At 38.4% G+C, this 24,891-nt stretch overlaps 2 protein-coding genes across 3 annotated transcripts; one reads left to right on the top strand and one right to left on the bottom strand.

The window, feature by feature from the left end:
- The first annotated feature begins 1,456 nt into the window (after nt 1-1,456).
- LOC131438470 (mitochondrial tRNA-specific 2-thiouridylase 1) lies at nt 1,457-3,110 on the top strand. 2 transcript variants are annotated; one of them, XM_058608526.1, is made up of 3 exons: nt 1,457-1,881; nt 1,944-2,071; nt 2,166-2,294. In XM_058608526.1, the coding sequence occupies exons 1-3, from the start codon at nt 1,806-1,808 to the stop codon at nt 2,202-2,204; spliced, it is 243 nt and encodes an 80-aa protein (XP_058464509.1). In that variant the 5' UTR covers nt 1,457-1,805; the 3' UTR covers nt 2,205-2,294. The 2 variants fall into 2 exon arrangements, with proteins under 2 accessions (XP_058464509.1, XP_058464508.1); XM_058608525.1 differs by having other exon boundaries at nt 1,462-1,881; nt 1,944-2,109; nt 2,166-3,110.
- Nucleotides 3,111-5,178: 2,068 nt separating this feature from the next.
- LOC131435236 (transmembrane protein 165) lies at nt 5,179-23,490 on the bottom strand. The gene is made up of 5 exons (XM_058602905.1): nt 22,962-23,490; nt 22,219-22,623; nt 12,309-12,770; nt 6,036-6,324; nt 5,179-5,969 (listed from the first exon to the last, which is right to left on the bottom strand). The coding sequence occupies exons 1-5, from the start codon at nt 23,133-23,135 to the stop codon at nt 5,875-5,877; spliced, it is 1,425 nt and encodes a 474-aa protein (XP_058458888.1). The 5' UTR covers nt 23,136-23,490; the 3' UTR covers nt 5,179-5,874.
- Between the last annotated feature and the right edge of the window lie 1,401 nt (nt 23,491-24,891).

The raw sequence follows: 24,891 nt of genomic DNA on the forward strand, positions 1-24,891 counted from the left end.
ATCTATTACCGTTGGTCAAAGAGCTTAAATCACTTATAACATTTCATCATAATCAATATGTAAAACTATTCCACAATACTCTCAAACCGAAACATCGCAACATGACAGTGCATGGTACACACATTGGTCAATGAGGTTTGAATCGAAGCATAAAGAATTCAAAGCGTATTGTAGAATTAATAGTAATCGTATAGATATGCGCTCAACCATAGCCATAAAATCCGGTTCTAAATTTGCATATGATTGTATCAGAAATAATTTCTCAACCTCGAAAATTACATACGATGAAAGTCAAATATATTTTAATCAATTCTGGTCTGAACAAGAGAAATATAATAACTTTAATTCAGTTAATGTTAATGAAAAATACATAATTTGTTGACTAAATTTCATAAATGTGAAATACTATATAAAAGAGGGTCGTTTTATAGTACAATATGCAGTGATACCATTGATATTTTCAAAATAACAGAAATATTTTTCAATAACGATAAGGCGCTTTTGCTGCTCTGCGAGAAATATAAAATAAACAAATGTAACGAACACTTGCAATCGTATGAAATAAGCACTACAGCTAGACCAGTAGTAGTAAGTAGGACTACTTATTTACGACTATGTAACTACAAAACTTGAAGCAATGTACTTATGAGGAAAATACAAACGAAAGAATAAAATTCATTTAATTTCCCTCAACAAAAATATAGCGTTCTACCTCAAAACTACTCATTTCGTTCGAACAAACTTTTTCTTTGAATCAACAAGAAGTAGTGATTGCACTCACTATTTTGTTACTAATTTTAAAAATAAATCACAGTATGTGTAATCCAAACTTTGTTTGAAATAAGTTGCGAAGTATGATTGAATTTACCTAAGAGTTTTCAGCTGTCAAACTGGAACAATCATAATTATAGTTGTTCCAAACGAATATTTGTTGAAAATACGTTAAAATTGGAGCTAAAAACAACCTTGTACTCCAGTTTATTTCGAAGTTCATAGTCAGTCAAAGTAAATCAAAAACATGGTTGTGCAAATTTCAATGTAGGACTTTGATTGAAGTAACCTTCAATATGGTTGATAGTACCATAGATTTTTCTCCGTGCACTTTAGCCCTGTTCGCCATTTTAAAATCGAGTTTTTTACACTGGAAATTCACGTAGATTGTTTGACGTTTGGTCAATTCACGTAAACCTTATGTGATGACTCTATTCATTTTAGGGGATGTTCGTATAACATTCATTTTCGTCACGTAAAATATTCAATTTGACATTTGAAACCATTCTACGTGATTTTTCAAGTGAATCGAACGTGAATTTTTATTTGAGTGTACTATTGAGGTTTCTATGCCCGGTGAAAAATGAACGGTGGCCCTACTGAAAAATTGGTGGCCAACACGTTTCCTGATGAAAACAAAACGAACAAAACAATATGTAAAAGCGATTCACATGCAGCATAAAGTGACTATCACCTGCATGGAACGATTACGCGGAACAACAACATTAATTGTAAGCAATTTATATGAAAGGATACTACGTCAAGTTCACGGAACATTTTAACGTCGGATACGTGAGCAATATTCGGCTAAAAAAATTAATAAAAATAATCTGGACGTCGACGGAAGTTGATTGATCGTCTGAACCGCGTTTAATGCATGCGTTTTCTGATGAAAACAAACCAATCTCATTTGCATTTGTGGTTGTAAGTGAGCTGTCAGAGAGCCTAATTGTAAACAACCGGATTTCTTCGAGAATGCTTCTTATGTTAAAGGATCTACAGATTATGTTATTGTTATAATTTGCGAAACGAAAATGTTTCGTAAAGTTGTGGTTGGAATATCTGGAGGAGTTGATAGTGCCGTCACCGCCTATTTGTTAAAAAAGAAAGGTAAATACTGTTCTTGCACCACAAATAGCGTAGTTGACTAACGATTCTTTTGTATCCATAAGGGTATAAAATACAGGGGGCATTTATGAAGAACTGGGATCTAATAGATGAATCCGGTTATTGCTCCGGAGAACAGGACTGGATAGATGCACAAAAGCTTTGCCGCCAACTGAACATCCCCTTACAACAGGTAAACTTCGTTAAAGAGTACTGGCTAGAAGTGTTTGGGTATACTTTTTTATACTATTCATTACTTCGAATTATGCATAATATTTCTATTTCAGAAACTTTTTAGCAGATTACAACATTGGAGTCACACCTAATCCAGATATTTTATGCAACAAGCACATTAAATTCAATTTATTTTTCAAGCAAGCTCGTGAGAAAATGGGAGCGGATGCAATAGCCACTGGTCACTACGCTAGAACCAATTTTGGACCCTTCCTCGAAAATTATGATGCAAAATCGAAGGTTCATTTATTAACTGGCTTGGATGAAATTAAAGATCAAACTTTTTTTTTGTCACAAATTAGTTCTGAAGCATTACGCTATACCATGTTCCCAATTGGTGGTATGAGAAAAGCGGCTGTGAAGCAATTGGCGATTGATGTTGGATTGAGTTGGTTTGCAAAGAAAAAGGAAAGTATGGGAATCTGCTTTGTTGGTAAGCGCAGCTTCCAAGACTTCATAGCTGAATACATCGAATCAAAACCCGGCGATTTTGTAGATTTCAATACAGGTAAAGTTGTTGGTAGGCACAAGGGTATCCACCATTGGACTGTCGGTCAAAAAGCTAAAATAGGAGGTTGTCTGAGACCATATTATATTTTCCAAAAAGATGTTCACAATAATGTTATTTATTTGGCATCTGGAATAGATAACCCTCTTTTAATGACAGATATGTTGTACGTCGAAAAACCTGTATGGATAAATATGCCTACGCAACTTGAAAACGATGTTTGGAATTGTGAGTTTAGATTCCAACATACGAAACCTTTAGTGCCATGTAGCATAATCGCAACTGACGATCGAGGAGACCATCTATTCGTCAAACTGGATGTGCCACTCACTGCAATTACACCCGGGCAATATGCTGTATTTTATAAGCACGGTGAATGCTTTGGCAGCGCGAGAATAATTAAACCAGGACCATCAATGGTTTACAGTCAACGATAGCATATTTGTTGATATCTTGTTCTAGAAAATACAGGAGTATGCCGAAATTTCAATGTACTGTTTGATTAGAAATCACTATTCCTTCGCTATTGACAAACTCAATCTAACGCAGATATGGCTATGGCCGATATGCGCAAAAGTCACGCTCAATTGTTAAAAATTTCCGATTGATCACCAATTTTTTAATCCAACCAATTTAGGCAATTGGGTGATTTTTCATTTGGGATGAAATATAAATAGGACTAAAAGAAGGCATGATGTCACTAACCATTAGAAATGATTTAGCGCATTAGTACTTTTTTCTTAAAGTGTTACTCAATTAGAGTTAGTGGTTCAAGTTGGACTGCTAAGTGGCAATGGCAGTTCAGTTTCAATTGCTAATGCACTGGTGGGCAAAACGCAACACATCAAGAGAATGAATACTGAGTGTATGTTTCGAATTCTAGTTCAACCCTTTTTCCAATTCTAGTCCGCGCCTTTTCACAAAATTCAAGCTTATATGTTACAGCATTTTTCAACTCCGTTCTGAATTACTAGGTGTTTATACAGTATTGTTTAACGTGGAATTTCTATCTTAAATTTGAATGGACTACATGTTCACAACCAAAATACCGTAACTTTATTTTCGTCTGAGATGTCAGTACAGACATTACACCAGACCCTGTCAGCTTGAAGGGTAATCAATTTTCAGTTCAGCAACGCCATCACACGGCATCACATTCAACATATCATGTCAATTGTATGGGTGCGCAGTGCTGCTATTTTGGAGCGCACGAATTTGACATCTCTCTCCCCTACTTCTATATACGAGACTCGATGCAGACTCGTCTGAGGGCGCCATGCTCGCAAAAAAGGATGTTGCCAATGATTTGTCCGGGAAATGTGAGAGCTAGATATCTTGTTATTATGTTGTCTTTGATTGCACTTAGTAGCAAAATAAGTGAAAGAAGTGTAACGTCTAAACTGACGTCTCGAACGAAACAAGTTTCGGCTTACTGGCCGTACAAACTGTATATTCTTGTGTGATAAAAAATTGTTTTGCAAATAGCATTAACTTTACGTCTGCTCAGCGGATTATGTTGATCCGGGGGTTTGCGTCAGCAGTTCAACGTAATCTGCTGACGCACTGATGAGTCGAAGACGAAACGTAAACTTAAGTAAAAATGGTTATGTGCATCTAGCATAAATTTGGGGGTAAAAGCAATCTTTTTCCTTTTCAAATTACCAGAAAACATAATACATAAACATATATAAATGCCTACATTGATTGCTGTTGCTAGTTGGTTCAATGATGAATAGTTATCCTTGTTGGATCAAGGTGTCTTTTTAGCATTTTTAGTGCAGGCTTCACCATAGTAAGGTCGCAAAACTGACATGTAATTATATCAATCTCGTAGGTAACTAGTGATGCCCCCTGCCTGATCTAATTTTACTCCGTACTGCGCCATATTTTCTCGAGTTTAATGTTTTCTGATATGGGGTAAGGTCATGTACACGCACTTCTATAGCTCCGTCTATAATGCACATAAGGATTTTGTATTTAGCATTATCTTACTCGACACTGTGCATTTGATGGTAATGAAAAGGGCTATTGCTTTGATCATAATTGTAAATTTTAACACTCTTTTCGGTATTACAAGCTACGCTACTGAATTCTTGCAAAATAGTGCTCGGGAAAAGTAAACTGCTTTTGTAGTGTAGAGTGATTTCCACATCGCGTTGCGCGTCTATTGTGAAATAATATCGCAGTCTGTTCCGAGCCAATAGTAGCAAATCTCCAGTCCCAAATCAAACGTCAATTCTACAGCGGCACGTCTGCTTTGGTCAACATACGTAAGCGAATCGATGCATGCCTTAGGTTCATCTAGCGTCGCACGAATCAGTCCTAACCCTTTCGCACTTTACTGAATCGAACGCTGCACTAGAATCTACAAGTAAACGAGCAGTCCGCCGATGTATTTCCGAAACTAATAAAAAATTTGTCACGAGAATGATATCAGCCATGTCGTTGATCATCCTGCTAAAAATTCGTTCTCACTATATTTTAACTTTAGTTCATTTGAGAAGTTAAACCAAAGAAAAGTTCCCGCACTCCCGTTTATACCAAACAAAACACGCATGTTCAAGTATATATATTTTTTAATTCAAATGGTCTCTTCTGGGGTATTTTATACAGTGCATCAATACTATCTTTACTCATTTACACATTTTACTACCAACAATACTACTGTAATGGGCAGCTCAAATCGACAATGAACTAATTGTTTTCTCGTTTGACTTTACTTTTATCGCCCAAAAAGTCATCCAAAACTACTCTTCATACAAACTACCGTACACAGTTATGAGGAATTCTCAGCGACTAAAGGATATTTTATATGGTTAGAGTGGCAAGCAAACTGATCAGGCAGATGTACTGTTGTTCTACGAACAATTGTCCCATGCAAATATAGAAAATCCTATAGAATATGTGGAAATTATACGTGGAACAGCACAGTGTAGAAATTTTATTCGAATCACTGTATTTTTACTCTTTGCTGATCTGTATATTAGAAAAGAAAACAATCGATAATGATTTGCATGAGCATCCAATTTATAATCATATTTTTAATAATAATCCAATGTATATTGTTTATATGTCCAAATAGGAACGAATTTGTGTCTATTTTTTTGCGATTCACGTGTTGGATGGACTATAAATTTATAAACTTTGAAGAGCACACAGCAATACGTAACTTTTCACTTTTACTTAAATCGAATACTTAAGATTGGGTCATCTTCTTGACTAAGATTGTTTTCAACACAAAAAAATGTATCACACTAGGGCGAAACCTTCACCGGTTCTTCCTCTTCCGGACTGAAGAACAGTGCACTCACTGCGAACAACAGAAAAACAACTCCTCCAATTAGGGTCACTGAAATTGAACACATGTGATTATTATTTATTCTAGGGACGAAAAATCTTGATAGCTTCCACTAACCTGTTCTAACGGAAATTTTCTGTGCAATCATTCGCCCTCCAATGACAGCCAGTCCAGTACAAATCGCATGACCAATAACACCTCCAATGATCACACCGTACACGTTTTCGCGGGCACTTAGAATGATTGTGGTGAGCTGGGAACGGTCACCCCATTCGGCCAGAAACGTCATCGTGAATGCCTGCATGAAGATTCGTACCAACAGATTCATCGCCGTTTGTTGCTTGTTTTTGCGTATCACTCCAGTTTCAGCATCTTGAATTAGCGTTGCAGAAGCTTCCTTCTCCAGCTGGGATTGGTTGCAGTTTGTAAAGTATGTAAGATAGGATTTGAAATATCGTTATGTTATGAAGTGCTGGAGCTTACTTGTCAGAAAAAGCGAAACTGAACAAAAAAGCAATAAGCAGTAGGTACGATTGCAAAAAACATTGAGAAGCGTACAAAATTATTCGTGAAAAGCAAGTGTATCTGTTTCATATAGATTTGAATTGTGTGCGTGGTTTATGCTAGAATGCGTTATTTACGGGGATTTTATCGATTACCTAAATGTGCGCCCTTAATTAGTTCAGTTACTCGTACAGCGTCAAACCATTTGAATTCCAGCGCCATTTTTTGTTGCCATTTATCCATTGATGAACTGCAAACTAGTGTCTACGGATTGGATACCTCATGTAAGAACGTTTCCATCCAAGAATCTTCCTTTCTACAGATAATTGTCTAGCAAGTGTTGAGACTGGATCAACTTTAGATTTAGAACTATAAATAATTGTATTGCAACAACATTCTGTCCTCCGATTACTCCAAATTACAATTGCAGAATTTCAGAATATTTCAAAGTTTGTGGGCAGAAAGATGACCACGAAATTTTGGTAAACTTATTCAATGTCAAAGTTTCACTGTGTAACGAACGTGATTGAAAAAAATTGCGACATCAAGCCTTTTTTGTATCGATTATAGAGGTTTTAACCTTATGGCCATTCGCCTCTTCGGACTAGAAGAACTTTCTGACCCTATGTGCGAGATTGCACTCTTACCAGCCGCTACCTAATATTGGGTACCTAAAATTTGAGTCAACTAAAGTGCACCTCCCCAATTTTAGACAACGAGTGATGACCTCAAAATTCAGGTAAATGTAAGTTTAGTCAAAGTGTTATGCCATAACAAAGCACGCTACTCATTTTTTACGAGTCTAGTCAAAGTTTGAGTTGATAATGACCTAATTTTAGGTAGCTTATAGAAGAGTTCGACAATGAGTTATTTCTCATCAAAAAATAGGTAAATATGATTTTCAGTGTGGGAATCGAACCCAGATGGGCTGCGTGGAAGCATAAATCAAATAAACATAGATTTCCCAGTGTAATAGTAATGTAGTTGAGCAACCCGTGACACCAAAAGCACCGTCTGGTGGAGAATGGGTGCGTAAATGCTCCTAAAATGCATGCAAAAAGTTGCCTGCGCATTTAACACAATCACAGTAGCTAATGGAAAAAAGTACACCCGTTTGTCACTAGAGGTGCTGTTAGTGTTACCGTACAGTAAGAAATCTATGTTTATTTGATTTATGGTGGAAGCATAAATCAAATAAACATAGATTTCTTACTGTAGGTGACACTAACAGCACCTCTAGTGACAAACGGGTGTACTTTTTTCCATTAGCTACTGTGGTTGTGTTAAATCCGCAGGCAACTTTTTGCATGCATTTTAGGAGCATTTACGCACCCATTCTCCGCCAGACGGTGCTTTTGGTGTCACGGGTTGCTCAACTACATTACTATTACACTGGGAAATCTGTGTTTATTTGATTTATGGTGGAAGTCATCAAGCCATGTCGCAGGGGTTTTTCCGCAGTTTCATTTATCTACCTTTTAGGATTTTTCGTATGATTATGCAAAATAGTAAAACTATGTCAGTGACTGCTTCATGTCATGACTAATTGGATTTCGGAATAATTGCCCTTATTATCGTTCTCACTTCCACTTCCACTTTCACATCACTCACATATCACTTCACTTGATTTTACCTATTACCAGTATCACGCATAGTTAAATGATCACTGTAGTAGACAAAACTATTTTTTCCAAAAAAATGTTGGTGGCGGGATGTTTATAATGACATCAAGTTCATCCAAGTAATTACTATTGTCTCTGAAGCGACTGCCGTAGTAAGGACTTAAATTCACTTCACTCGATTTCCACCGTGAAGTGATACCGATAATAAGGGTCACAATCACTTCACTTGGTTTTCACCGTATAGTGATACCGGTAATAAGGCCCAATGTTACCATATGCATCCGTTAATGTCGAGCGCAGGAGAATCTGTCGGACATAGCAAAACGATTGACAGATTGCTTAATTTTTATTGATGCGCCATAATCGATCCAAACTATGTTTTCCAAAGCTATAAGATGGAATTTTCCAATACACACTGGCCCTTATTACCGTTCTCCCTTCCACTTTCCCATTCGCTTCACTTACATGTCACCAAAGACATCATATTAACAAGATATCCAGCTCTCACATTTCCCGAACAAATCATTGGCAACATCCTTTTTTGCGTGCATGGTGCCCTCAGGCGAGTCCGTATCGAATCTCGTACATAGAAGTAGGGGAGAGAAATGTCAAATTCGTGCGCGCCAAAACAGCAGCACTGCGCACTCATACAATTGACATGATATGTTGAATGTGATGCCGTGCGATGGCGTTGGTGAACTGAAGATTGAGATCGCTTCAAGCTGACAGGGTCTGATGTCACATAACTTGATTTTAGCTATTACCAGTATTACGCATAGTGAAGTGATCACTGTGGCGGAAAAAACTAATTTTTTCAACAAAATGTTTATGGCGTGATGTTCATAATGGCATCAAGTTCATCCAAGTAATTACTTTTGCCTCTGAAGCTACTTCCTTAGTAAGGACCTACATTCACTTCACTTGGTTTTCACCGTGTAGTGATACCGGTAATAAGGGCCACTGGAAGGTGTTTTCTTGGCACATATTATGGCAATTCCCTATATTCATTACGTATAAACAGGTTTAGTCATTTGTTACTATGCAAATCTGTTTTGATACATTTTGTGTGCAATCATCCCGGTAAGGCTATAACATTCTGCTTCCCACACAAATTGACTGTAATAACTAATACAGACTGTATTAAATAATACTGTATACTAAAAGCCCGGATTTACTTGTAATTCACAAACATACATCGAACCGAAGGTTGAAATTAAGTGGATCGGACTGACAAATACATCGGAGGAAGAGGTTCCTGCTACAACTATTGAAAGTTCCATGGCTGACGGATTCGTGTATTAGGGCTTACTGGTAACCGCCAAGAATGATACAAGAAGGATTATTTTATCCGAAAACCGTAAATTTGGACTCAGAAAACCACATCGGTCGATGTAAGTACGGCAGTAACAGGACATCCATCTAAACGTTTATTGGACCGATTATTCTCTACGGTCATGAGAAATACGCTGAAAATCATCTATGACAAATTGCAGATGGGAAACGGAACGTGTAGACGGCATATGAATCACGAATTGCAATATCTAGTTGATGAATCACTTGTCTTACGTGCTGCAATTATTAATTAGAATATCGGACGACTACTCATAGGAAAATACTTCTTAAATATAATCAGAAACGGGGAGGATTCATGAAAGTCTACGTTTATCTTAGAGGGAGGAGATAGCGTTTTTTTTTCGAATTTTCAACATAATCTAAATACGAATTCATGGCAATGCTTCAGGTGAACGAGAATGTCATTACTTGAAAGCAGATTGTACGGTTGTCCCGGGTTGGCGGTTCAATGCATAAGACGCTGGTCTTAAAAGCCGGTTGTCGTATGTTCGAGCACCGACCTGGATTTTTAGTGTCAGTAGGATCCATAGTACTGGCCATGCAATGATTCTGTACGCTAAGAATCGGCTGGGAAGTCTGTTGAAACAGAAAGGCCAAATTCCACAAAAGGAATGTAATGCCAAGACTTTGCTTTGCTAGATTGTGTAATTCCTCTTCATTTTAAATCCATGTAACTTCTAGTTGACTGCGCCATGAGATTGGACCGCGGAATTGTTACGTTCGCTGTATAGCATGTAGTCGAATCATGTTGAAAAACAGAGGATTTCAGACCATTTTTTAAAGTATTTCCAGTAACGCAAAGTGCACTAACATTGAACTGTATAATGACTATACTCGAAAAAAATAAGCAGAAGGCTTCTCGTATCTAAACCTTCTACCAGAGGAGTGGAACTTAGGTATCTTAGCGATACGAGTCATCCGAGTCTTTGATATGTCAGAAAATAAAGGCAAAGGTCGTTTGCCATTTACTATCCGAACCGGCAAGAGTAAAGTTACGAGAAGTTGTCACATTCTGCCCACGACGGCTTCTCACACAATGTGTTTCATTGTGTTGATATTTTCTCATCTCTATATAGTTAGTTATAACACCGGAATGGAAGATTTGTCCGAAACTATTGCTTGAGTGCCTGGAGTTGTAGCGTATGGCTATGCGTCCCAGGGTGCAAAAAAAATCTGTCAAGTGATTATTAAGACGACTCTAGCTTTATATGGACCAGTAGGTCTAAGTGATCAAAGAAAGAGAATTCCAAACAAATAATGCCTCAACAAAATAATTCGTGCGCGGTTGCGTTCAACCCAGGACAGTCCCACAGGTGGATCGTGAAACAGTTGAAAATCAACAATTTGACCGCGTCCGGTGGTAAAGTCGTTCAAGGGAACCCAAGCGACCAGCGGCAAGCTGGTAACGGAACGAAGACGAAGAACCTGCATCCCTGTGTACGCAAGGAAAGAGGAATTACTTCAAGCACAAGCCAAGCCTTTCAATTCGGAACGAGGTCAAGGAGATCAATTTGTTCGTCTAGTTCATCCAACAAGCTATGCAGTGGACCGGAATTCATGTCTACAAAGTAACTAGGGGGTCTAACCGAACCGATAAACAGAATACGATGGCCAAATCCTACGCCAGGAAGCTGTTCCGCGAGTTATTTGTTGCAACCGAAATGCATCGTATTAGACGAATAGACGCTTACTAAAGCAGATCCCCGGTTTGGAGTTTCTTTTATCGTTTCCCGTTTGGATGTTCCAACGAAGTTTCGAAAGAAGGTCGGTCCCACGGACTGCAATGATCAATCTGTTTGGACCATATCGGGCATTGTACCTTTATGCGCAACCGGTGTTGGAGTGCTACAAAATCAACGTTGTTTTTGTACCGAAGAAGGCAGTTCCTCTAAATTCGCTAGAACTTCGCTCAATAGAAAAATTATGGGCGATTATGAAGGAAAACCTTCGGAAAACAGGTCAACAAGGTCTTCAAAAACGACAAGGATTTGAAGAAAGAGAGAATTGAAGTGTGTTAAAGAATAAGCGCAAGTGTTGAACAAGATTTGATGGGTTGAAGATGTGGGTTTTTACCCTAAGAGAGGTGGTTGACTAAACCAACTTTGCAAAAACATAGCTAAAGTCACGTAATCGACAAAAACGCATTTTTTTTTCTCCGCTAATTAAGAAGAGGTTATTTTTACTGAGTTAATAGAATTTAGAAAAAAAAAACAGAAAATTTGAATGATCAAAAAGAAAAACGATTTTTATACTATTGAAACGTAGAAAGGTCACTCATAGGAAATTTGACGTTGTTCCGATACAGTTGTACAAAGAAGCATAAGTCATGCAATAAGAAGATCAAACAATCGCAAAATTAATCATAATTCCCGAAATGTCATTTGATTTACAAAATTATCGACACACAAATACTGATCTAGAAATTCTGCTGCTATCCCAATCGTGTCTTATTCACAAACATCATTCCAGTACCATACCGAAGGCGCTTCTCATAATGAGTTCAGTGACAATATTCATGGTTAACCGTAAAGCTTTAAATCTGTCATACTGAGACAAGCAGCTACACGTCATAGATAAGAAACTAACATTACAATTGATAGCAAAAGGTAAACGATGAGCACGTGCAGTGAAAAGATGACAAAAGCATAGTAACGCTCGGCCACACACAGGGGCTTAGTAGTGATGTCCACTGTTCAATATCAACATGATTCGTGACATGTTAAATAACATAATGTGACAGATGATGCAGAGCCCAATCTAGGTACAGTAACACGATGAATGAGGTGGTGGTGGGTGGTTGACACATAAAATGAAGACGAAGATGAAACGGAAAGCAGAAAATAAACATAATGCAATGGAATGCAGTGTTAGAAACACTTGAGTCTACATCTAGATCGTAGATTTTGCTAACCCGTTTGTTTTGGCCGAGAGAACCGGTTGAACCGGACGTCACAATTTCGTTCGCATCGGTTAATCCGTTCGGTACTGTACCGTTGACTGTGGTGCCTGTACCGATTCCACCGTTGGCCACGATCCCCGACCGTGCCCGCTGGCGTTGCTTGTTCTGCTCACCGACCGTTACGGCAAGACTTTTGGACGAACCATGCTTATTCCTATTAATACTGTTTATGCTATCATTGAGATGATGACTAGCGAGATGGAGATTCGATGCTTGCAACTGGGATGTCGATACGGACATGCGAATCGGTTGAGGCAGATCGTGGCGATTCGAGACGAGTGAATGGATCGATCCGTTCAGTGTACTTCCGCCGGTACGGTCGGGTGAGGTTAATGCCTTGCTACTACTGTCTTGTTCATTCAGGAGGACCAGCTCAACTGTCTCCTTGCGGTTATTGTTCATCGATCGTATTAACTAAGTTTATTGGACGCACAATACAAAATCGACAGGCAGGTCCAGGAAGGAAGAACAGGAAAGATATAGTTTAGTTTGTTTTTTTTTTTATTGTTGTATGGGAATACCTAAAGCGCTGCATAAAGAGAATATTTGTGTTCTGTGATATGCTAACATATTTTGTAAGATGATTGCAAATAGGAAGTATTAGTAATGAAGCTTGGTAGTTTACATTGCTTTGTTTTAATTACATTTATGTACAAAAACAGTAACGCACTTGTTTTGCCAAACTGAAGTGAAAGCAAATTACCTTACGAGGCTAAGTCGGAAGAGCATGAAACGACAAATGGTTTCAGGTGACGTTTATATCATTCTTTTTGATTTTGAAATATATTTCAACACAAGACAAGCAATTTGAAAGTCCGATAAAGCGTGCAGTTCTAGAATAAAACCTAATGACGTTAAAACGTATAGACTCCTGATGTTGTACTACTGCTATTTCGTATACTTTCGGGTTACAACATATTGGAACCAGTAATATTTTGAGAATTTTTGTTGATTTTTATTGATTAATTTAAAAATAATAGACTATATTATGCTTTTCACTCACAGTATTGTCATACTGCTTTGAACGGTGTTTGCAGGTTAGATAAATCACAAACATACATAACAATGATCTACCATAAAGATTACATAAAGATCAGAAATACCACAAATTTACTAAAAATAAACGATGAACCAATCTGTTCTGATAAATTTGTTAAAATTCGATGTATCTGGCATATGGTGAACACCCTCAAATGTTTTGTTAGTTCTTATAGTATAATAAAATTGAGGATGCTGTTAGTTTAAGCCCGTTTATTATATTTTTTCAGTGTGAGTAGAAATGAAAAGGATTGTTCAAGGTCTTTGATGTTAAACACTGTTTAGTGTATTTACCTCGCATGTGAAATAGCAGTTGCCCCTAAACTAGTCACATTACTGATCCATGTATAGAGGTACTGGATCTGCGTCTAGACTCAAAATACAGTAAGTCTATGTATAAGTTCCACTTCCACGATCTGGACCTGGATCGGTAATATGATGGATCCAGATACTGATTCAATCCCTAAACTTCCAGTTTGGAACAGTAATATGATAAGGCCAAGACCAGAACCAGAATTCAGGGACTAAAAACGCAAATTTAAAATGAATTCTTTACTCGTATTCTGGAATTCAATTCTGTTACTGAAACTGAAATTGTTACTTGAATTCGGGAACAGGAACTGATTCGAGAACTAAATTCTGCACCCGCACTTTGGAACTGAGTTGAGAGTTCAGATTCGGTATTTTTATCAATCAATCATATCTAATATGTAACGCTCAAATGATATCAAATCCGTCGTTCGAGCACGACCAAGGTAAGTTTTTCTCCTGGACGCACTTTGATTTCGTAAACATTAGAACAATTTAATTATGGGTATATTAAAATACTGAAAGTTTTATCATAAACATGCTTTATGCTGAACATATTGTTGATTGCATGTAGCAAAAACTAATGATATGTTAAGTACAACAAAAGACATACACGATCAAAAACTTATCACTTTCCTCATGATAAATTTTGAAAAGACGCTTCATAGTAAACTAATACTTATATTATTATGTTATGAAAATGACATCCGGAATAAGCCTTCGATGAATAACGCTTATGTTTGACTGTTATCAGTGGTTTGTTTGCATTCTCCACCAGATTTTATGACATAATCTCACAAAAAGAGTTATCTGTATTCATACTTCATATACTTGCTCATGAAATCAATGAATTTTTTTTATAACAATTTTTATTCAGACCAATTTGCGTATAGCTTTACGTGGCCGATTTACCTATGTTTTTGTTACATAAAATTATTTTTTTATTGTTGGATCTCGTTGTCACCCTTCTTCTAGGGGGAGAGGAGCTTCCATTTCCTTCTAGCGAAGATTGGAGGTCATTTTGTCCGTTGCTCATATCATCCATTGCTACATCGTTGAAGTTGTGAGTGGTTTCCGTATCCTTGTTTTCATTGTTGATCGCAGTCTTGGGTTCATTTGCAGTTGCTGTAGATGCGCTTTGTACATTGATTGCAGATTGATAGTTGGTTAGATGGTGAATGTGTTTTTGAAACAGGAGCACTGCATTCACTAGTTTCCGTTGTTGAGCGGTTGTCCTTGTTTTTGTTTGTTTTGTTTGTTATCGCAGTTTCAGTGCAAGGTTTGCCGTAGTGTGCAGATTGATCACAAAACTGACATGTAACCAGTTGATTTTCATACGTAATCAGCGTTTTACACGGATGTATTCCATCTTGACCACAAACGATGTAAGATGGAATTTCTTTACGTAGTTGCATACGTACCACTCGCACGCCATTCCGGATACCCGGGAAAAAATTCCGCCATACTTCCCTTTCGATAGAAAGAACTTCACCGTACTGCAACATACTTTCCCGAACATACCCATCGCTGGTCTGCGGGGGAAGGTCATGCACGCGTACTTCTATGGCATTGTCCACCAAGTACACAGGGATTTTATACTTAACATTGTCATGATCAATACTGTGCACCCCGTTATTAACCGAAGCAAATGCAATTGCATTTTTTTCACGTTTGAACATAATGTACACACAGTTAGACGCCTTGTTGAATTGAATCTAATTTACATCATTAACGTTTAGATGCATTCGTTCCTTAAGCAAGATTTCAATTTCGGTTGCTGCTGGTCTAACTTTGTAGCACTTGAAATCAATACAAATTGAATTTGGCCTTGTAGGCCAAGTTTCAGGCTTTGTTAAATCGTATTTGCCCATTTCGTACACTCTATTGTTCACTGCACTGTATTGTCTTTGTTTCTGTCGTCGCGACCATAAGAAATTTTCGACTTTGTTGGATGCGATGCGAGCACGAACTGAAATCAATGAATTTGATATTGTCTTGTTTTGAAGCATCTTTATTAAATTCCCTCACAACTAACGTCGGCGTATTTTTACGAGAATATAAAAATGGGGCGTACATGATTTCTTAATCCACATAGAAACATGAAATATATTTAGAAAAACACGATACAAATGTCAACATCTAAATAAAGTCTTTTAAAAAAATGTAATAAATATTTTGACCAGAGTTTTCGGGGAAGAGGTAAAACGTCTAATTGATCTGTTTTTTCCGTGAAACGTGACTTTCGGAAGATCGTGCCACTCGTGTCGATCCTCGCTCTTCGAATCATCCCTTCCAAGGCAATATTGAACAAAATACAAGAGAGTCCATCACCTTGCCGTAGCCCTCTCCGAGATTCGAAGGGACTCGAGAGCGTCCCAGATACTCGGACGTAGCACATCACTCTATCCATCGTTGCTCTGACCAATCGCGTTAGTTTATCCGGGAAACCGTATTCGTGCATTATCTGCCATAGCTGTTCTCGATCGATTGTGTCGTATGCCACTTTGAAGTCAATGAATAGGTGATGCGTGGGTATGTTGTATTCACGACACTTTTGGAGTACTTGTCTTATCGCGAATATGTGACCCGTAGTGGCGCGGGCTCCAGTAAGTCCCGTTTGGTACGGACCTGCGAATTCCTTAGGCGATAGACGACGGCAAAGGAGTACCTTGTAGGCGGCGTTGAGCAATGTGATTGCGCGGTAATTGCAACAATCTAGCTTATCGCCCGTTTTGTAGACGGGACATACCACTCCATCCATCCATTCCTACGGTTGAATATCCTCCTCCCAAATCTTAGAAATCATCCAGTGCAGCGCTCTAGCCAGTGCCTCTCCTCCATGTTTGAGCAGCTCGCCTGGTAACTGGACATTGCCCGCGGCTTTGTTGTTCCTCAGCACTACGGTAAGTGCGATGATGACGTCGGAGAAAAATCGACCGTCGATGAGAACGTGGTTGATTTGATTTTCCGTATGTTGATCAGTTGATCTCTAGGTGGCTTTGTGGATATCTTTGCGGGGGAAGAAGGTGCTTCGAACTACCATTCCTCGAGAGGCTGCAAAGTTCACGCATCGTTGACCGTTGTCGTTTGTTACCGCGTGCAGGCTCTCCAGCCTGATCACGGGCCTGTACATTGCCTTCCGGCCTACCTGAGCATTCATATCGCCGATGACGAGTTTTACATCCCGTCGTGGACAACTGTCGTAGATTCGATCCAGCTGCGCGTAAAATGCTTCCTTCTCCTCATCGGGTCTCGTTTCATGTAGGCAGTGCACGTTGATGATGCTATAATTGAAGAAACGGCCCTTGATCTTCAATACGCACATTCTATCACTGATTGGTTGCCACCTAATCACGCGCTGACGCATCTTTCCCAATAAATCCCGTTCCTAGAACGCTGGTTGTGCCACAGTTCTGATAGAAGGTAGCCGCTCGATGCCCACTTTTCCACATCTTCTATCCAGTTAAACAAAATTCCTGTAGTGCTGCGATCTCGAAGCCGCGGATTTGAAGCTCATCATGCAGCATTCGGTCGTATCCTGGAAAGCCAAGCGATTTGCCGTTTCATGTGCCAAGCTTCCAATCGTAGTCCTTTGTTCGTTGCGTAGGTCTTTGCCGATTATTCCGAGTCGTATTACTTACTTGATTGTGCGTAACATGTGTTTTTGGGCGGCTTGTCAGGCCTGCACCAACCTCCTGTCTTGCCGGAGGGCCATCGTGTCAGCACTGTTTAGAGTCCCACACTGACACAAGGACGGTAATCAGCCGCTCCTAACATGAAGAACAGACGCTGTTTCGAGCCCCTCAACATGGGGAACAGGCGCTCGGGTAGGCTCGCTTTCTGTAAAGAGAAGGCAAGCCCCCCCTTCCCTGTTAGCATACGACCAAGGTCCCACCGGGGTTGGTTACCCGATCTTTCCTATGGTTACTCGTACCCCAGCCGGCACCGCGGGGAGGTAGGGATAGGAGTTACTGGACAAGAGGCTAAAAACCACATTGAGGCCTGAATTGCGCATTGCCCAGTCGTTCACCAGAACGTTTGTTGTGTGTTCTGTAATGACCAATTTGTAACACCTTTGAGTACATTACACACAAGAAAATTTGTTCTTGATACAGAAAAAATCCATTACCATATCAAATACAGAAAATTATTGTCGGAATTTTGATCGTGCGAGTGTGCTATTATCGGTATTCTTGCAAAGGAAATCTATATTTGCTATATTTGAATGAAAATATGTTATACGTTTCTGTATTCGATTCATTTGGTGAATTTACTACCCTTAATAGTGTACTATTGAAACACTTCAATGTTGTTGCAATACACGTTCAAGTTGTAAAAATTCGAATCTATTAGTACTTAGACTATATAAATCCTTCTACAGCGACTTAGATTATATGTAACCCTCTCATAGCTCAGTATGAGTTTTCAAAATACGAGAAAGACCAACACGAGTCATGAGTTTTCCTATTTGATACTCGTTGATATCAAACATTAAGGAAAAGTTCAATATTAAATTATTTGAGATTATGTCATACAATTGAAAATTTATCATAAAATAATGATCGTATTTCCGATGGCATGCAGCAAAAATTGAGTAGATATGATAAATACAACAAGAGATATTCACGATCAAAAACTTGTCACTCTCTTAAAGAGTAAATTTTGAAAAGGCGCTCCATAGTAAAGTAGTCGTATTCACGGCAAAAAATGTTAGCCAAGGAATTTAATTGATGAAATGTTAAAAAACGATTTTGTTTATTACTGATCAAATTCATTACATGCTAATTAACAAGTAACATGGATCAAATCACGCAGCATGTAGCGGTACGTATCCCCCGCGTAAAACAAGACCTCCGTGTATTCCAGCAAAATCAGCCACCCAAATTTTTTTTTTCATCTAACTATTTTTTTTCGATAAACAACTCGAAAATATTCGACTCGTATTTTTTTATTTCAATATGGTACATAAAATTTGCGAGATATGATTTTTTTAAATTCCGCGTTTTCAAAAAAGAGCCTTTTTTCAACGGCCTGTACTGTAAAATCTAATAAAGATACAAAAATTCGTCCAAGACATGAAATGTGCGTCTTGTCCTTAGCTTTCAAATTCCTAGGAAATGGAAAAGAACCATGCGACGGTGCTGGAGGAACTGCCAAAAGAATGGCATGTCGCGCAAATTTACAAATGATCAATGATTGTCAAATTTCGACCGAGAATGAATTATACGAGTGGACTAGGAAAGCATCTTCTCTACCCAATATTTCAGTCATATACAAATGTTCGGAAGATTATGTAAAAGCAGAGAAATTTCTTAAAAATCGTTTCATGTCACCATTATGTTATTACACACGTAAATCCTTTGTCCCAATTTTACTCGTTTTCTGCCTGAAACGTTGCTAACAATAAACTGAAAAAGTTAGGATTCGATCTTTGGCGCGATTCGATGTGTCTACAAGTTAAGCCCGTATCAGAGCGAATTGCGCTGCGGTACGCTACGCGCGTGCGGGTCGTAATTGAAAAATTCACTGCTCCGAAAGTATTGATCTTTCCGCTCTGAAACTTTGCCAAGATTGAGTTAAACCCCTAAGATTTCTTTTTCCAATAAAAAAAAAGAAAAAAAATTAGGCCCAAGTTTGAATTTTTTTAATTTGTTTATTACTTTTTAACGTTTTTCATTATATTAACTTTAAAGGTTGTTTAATGGAATCACTTATTTGAAAGCTACGGAAAAGACGCACATTTCATGTGGACGAATTTTTGTATCTTTATTAGATTTTACAGTATAGGCTGTTGAAAAAAGGATCTTTTATGAAAACGTGAAATTTCAAAAAATCATATCTCAAAAATTTCACGTACCATATCGAAATAAAAAAATACGAGTCGAATAATACGCCAGAGTTCCGAAGTTGCGTAGCAAACTCTCGTGCATTTGATTCATATTGATTCAACAGCATCTGTGATTTCTTTCTCAACTAACCAGAGTTTTTGGGTGGCAGCTCAAACTAAGGAAATAATTTCCTTAATTTTGTTACCAGGTTTGTGAGTTTTTGACAAGCCGTAAGGTTGGATACCTTGAGGTGGTTGATATTTATATCGAAGTTTGGGGTGCAAACTTTTAAAATTTTATTACCTTCAAGAATTAGTCCTTTCAATCCTTCCAACTTCGAAGCTGATCTAATGCCAACTAGCTGATGCGAGCAAATTTCATTTGATCAAGGTAATACTGTCAAATCATTTGTTTCACCTTTCGCCTTCGGCTCATCAGTCCATAGCTGATTATGTTGGACTCCCACTGCCACTTAGAGGATCAACATAACCATAAGTTACGTCCTCAGTTTCGCGAATGACGAATCAGAGCGATGTTTTTAACTGATATGTCGCTGATTGTGTCTAAATCATCGTCTTAATAAGAGAACGTATCTTATGTTTTCAACAGGCAAAATAAGACAATGCACGCTATGATTCAAAATTCGGAGTAATTGGAAATATCGATGTACATATTTCAAACAGGCCCAAAAGCAAATGACAGATTCTGTTTGTTTACTTTCTCTGTCGATGATATATCCGTTACTGGTCAATGTTCGTCAACTATCTAGTATTGATAGTAAAATGCAAATTTTGTGTGTCATTCTACACATATGCAGTTAGGAAGTAAACGTGCAAAATGATGAATTATAGAAAGAAGAAACAGTAAAAAAAAGAGAACACATCATTGGCTTTGTAAATCATTTAAAATGATCACTTCGATATATGCTTTTACTCATTTAAATCGATGTGTAAAAATATATTTCCAATACGAAGGTGCAATAACTAATCGAAACGACATTGACTGAGGTGTAAGTGTGCAAAACCTGCTCACAGGCCCGTACCCAAGATTTCGTTTCGGGAGGGGCCCTCAGATGAAACAATAATGTTACTGAAGCAGATAATTTCTGGTGCGCCACTTACCAGTGTTTTTAACAGACACCTTAAACTTTTACACTGGAAGTATCATTATTAGATATTTAAATAAAATTTGTGACTGTGACCGAGAGAAGGTTATTGTATTACATTTCTTTACGTTTACTGTCATTCCATTTCAATCTTACATGTCTCAGACCTTCTAAATGTCCATTTCTAGAGCACAAAAATCACAAGACTTGTGGTTGCAAAAGTGGTCCGAGATAGCTCCCTTACTCCGATTCGTGGAGAACGAAACGCATCTTCTAAATTTGTAAGTCATATTAGTTGATGGCCATACAAACTTACTTTAGCTGTACAGGTTGCGTCAACAGGTGCCGGAAGTAGCGGTCTAAAACTCCAAAACAAAACTCACATCGATTTCTCATAGATGAATTAAGGTTTGGGACAGATTTCACTTTACGTCATTCCACGCCCCCTAAACTAAACTAAAAACCACGTGCTTGCTTTCGTCACATCGTTCGGACTAGTTGGCATTGGATTGAAGCATGTTTATTTTTCATGTATGTCCGAACTAATTACAAATTTTTGGTTACCAACGCAAGCAAGCCATGTGGTCTGCCCCACCTGTGTATATCACATTGCTATACAAAGGGATGCATTACAGACCATATCAGAAGAAGAACGTCAAGCAAGAGTAATGGTAACTACAACGAATAAAATCAATGTATTTCAGAAGCTCGAATCAGATTCAATCAAGAAATTAATGCGTGAATATAATAAGCAATTGGGGACATAATTTCAGTTATTTAGATTTTTTTTTATTGTACAACTTATTTCAGGTTTATGTCATTAAACAACATTTTTTCTGAGTATAAGTTTGCATATTTCCAAAAAAAAACAAGTATCCACAATGTTAAAACACAACTTTTTACTCAACAATTTTGTTCACAGCCTTCCGTAGATGAAGTACAATTGAAATAAATCAAAATGTTAAGTTGGGACTAGCGTAAATTACTGTCTACATAAAACGATGTTATCAGTTAGCACAAAAAAGCTGATCACGATAACGAAATCCTATTTTAGCACATTACCAGGTCGAGATTATTACTCCGTCGAGTTCGCCATTAAGTATTAATCATAATCATCGCATGTATGTAGAGGTTATATTAGTCAGACCGTAAGAGATATCGTTTAGTTAGGCGGTCTCACGTAGATCGATTGAATAAAACAAAAATACAATCCAATGTCTAGTAGATACGCGTGTCTCAATCAAAAGCAATTCACACTAGCGCTATATTTGATATGAATGCGCACGATGATTGTTCGTAAGGCGAAATTACTTTACAGTTTGTAATACTGAAAGCTTCACAAGCAAAACGGATTAGCACTCGAGCATTCAAGACTGTAGAAATGTTAAGGTTATAGTAGAAATATTAGAAAAACACGAAGCTAAGTTGTTATAAATTTTAACATATGTATACAAAAATCCGCAAATCAGAGAAAAATAGTTAGTAACAAATGAAATAAACCGAATCGGATTAAAACTTATATTGGAAGAGGGTAAAACGAGCTGTTCGAAATGGAAATGCGACAGAATCACGATTGACCTACCTCGTCTTCCCGCTTTCGGAGATCAGATTGCACCTCCTCTAACTCTTCGGCAGCTTCGGTTGCAGACATGTAGTAGCCCTCTTTGAGCATTTTCAATCCGAATAAAGCAAACAGTGCCGTCGAAATGTAATACGTATAAACCCGCGGAATTATGGTAGCTGCCATTCCAAACACAGCCGACAGAACCGTCATGAGCGCTAACGCAGCAATCGCTCCAGTGAACACGGTTAGCCGAGGGTGGCGCATGGCCATAATGGCGGCAATGAAGAACGTTTTGTCGCCTAGCTCTGAAACGATTATAACAGAGAACGATGCAACAAACGCATGTATGAAGCCCACATCCGAGTTAAAGAAACCACCACTTTTCTTCTCGTTTGGGCTGCCGCTGCTTTCCACATCTGGTTTCTGTAATAAATATAGGAAATACAATGTGATTAGTAAATGTACACAATTCTTGTCTTATAACTGATACAAATTCCGGATCTAACAACGTAAAATTAATTGATTATCTATGAAAGCAAGAACAAAATTTAAATGGACAGTTATCCTATGAGAAGCGTATACTCTAATATAATATCGAGTTAGCTGGTTATTGTGTTTGGCCATAATGGGACACTACCTTGCTGATCTCTTATCACCATGCTGTTACTATCACTTTCAACACACATTATCAGTGCATGTAACTCATCAAGGGCAATCGAAAGTCCTTTGTAAGAGTCTGGATGTACGAACCAAATACTTACATTAAGCTCCGTCACCATTGAGATGTCTTCCTCTGGTAATTTGTTAGCGCCTACCCCTGCCGTGTCCAGCAGACAGAGGATCATCATGTAAAACGTACATATATACGAGCAGTTTATCATCATCCGCACAATATTCCGGAGCAGAAATTTGTTCATAATACTTTTCCCAGACATTCTGGCTGAACCTAATCTTATGGTTATTCACAGCAGCAAATACAAACGTTGCCGTTTAAGACAAATCCAAGGGCCGCTTGTTACCTGATCACTGATCAGATTTCAAGGAACTTCTTCCTCTTAACTTTTTCGAAAAGAAATGCAAAAGTCTAGATGAAGCAGTCTGACTTCCACTAACAAAGTATGTATGACTTCTTAGTAGACACGTTTAAAAGAATGAACCTGTTGATATGAACGCTAGTAGAAAATTAGGTTTGACCGATCAGTAATATCGCAATTTTTATGGAGGCGACGAACACGATTAAAAACGGCAAAAGATAACAAGAAACAATGCTGACGTTTTGGGTTTTCTGAGTTGAAGTTTTAACCCATCGTAATCGAAATGGGCAGACTAACCTACACTGAAAAAAACGTCGGATGACTATCACATGAAAAAATCAGATGTGTCAGGTAATTTAATGAAAAAATTCTCACGTTTTTCAGGAATAACATGTACAACATTCGTACCCGAGTGTTCGATTTTTTCACACGCGCGTTATTATAGTCGACATCGGCGAAGGTGCTTATCTCAGGAAGGGTTGTAGTAGAAGCATTATATTATAGCAACGGAAATAGTTGCTTTTACACAGCAAGTTTTGTGTATTGATTTCGCGTTAGAAGCAGCAGTGGATTCTTTTATTCAATTAAGCAGTGTCGGACACTAACACATTTCTATTGTCCGCCGCCTGCCGGTGAAAACAAATCAAGGTCACACTGAGGAATTAAGAGGATCAAAGGAATATATCACCTAACAGCTATACTAGCTAAGCACTTTTTCAAACTTTTTTTTCTGATTTTCTATTCTTCTATCTTATCTTCACTTCTGTCTATCTTTATTGTTAAAAGTGCGGGAGATTCTACTCCCACACAAACATAAAATAAAATATGTCCGCTAGTGACGTCTCCATCGTCCCGGAGGAAGAACATATAGATGGCGAAGGCAAAGAGCATCTAATGTCCGACTCTGAATACGCTATTCCTCTATCGGACAACCTCGTTCCCTCGCCTGAGAAGCCTCCCCTTCGTCCAGGTTTAGCAGGACGATGGTTCAGGGGGCCCGTGGGTGGTGTACTTCCGTCTCATCCCGAAACCTTTTAGAGTAATGAATATTGCTCGGGACCTGGCGAAACTCTACTCGGTCTACTCTGATGAAAGATGGGGAAGACCGTTTCAAAAATCCCGACCTTCAGCCAGTGAAAAAATTGGAGTACAAGCAAGGCCTCAGACTGACTTCGCCGCAGAAAAATTCAATTGAAACAAAAAGACAGAGAGAAAGCAACAACTGATGCGAAGCGAAACTTGACAGATCGCTCGGAGTCGCGCGGCAGAGCTCCGTCAACTCAAGTTCAGCAGAAAAATGCCAAGTATGTCAAAGTGAACTCGATGCGCTGCGAAGCGACTACTGACCGATCGCATCGCTCTCACTCTGACATAACACATGACATTTTTCTGTTGAACTTGTATGGACGGAGCTCTGCCGCACGACTCCGTGCGATCTGTCAAGATTAGCATCGCTTCGCTTAGCGTCGCGTGTCGCTTTCTCTCTGGCTTCATCCTAAGAGATAAAAAGGGAATACCCAGTGCTTCCAGGGGCAACAAAGCACCCAAGTGACTCCAAATCACAGCAAGAAATTCAGACAAAATCTGGATTTCTAAGATTCTCTGATATTGTGGACTGGATTTTAACAGTCTACAACATTAATGATCCTCTTAAATG

This window comes from Malaya genurostris, chromosome 3, assembly GCF_030247185.1.
Source record: "Malaya genurostris strain Urasoe2022 chromosome 3, Malgen_1.1, whole genome shotgun sequence".
Classification (NCBI taxonomy): Eukaryota; Metazoa; Arthropoda; class Insecta; order Diptera; family Culicidae; genus Malaya; species Malaya genurostris.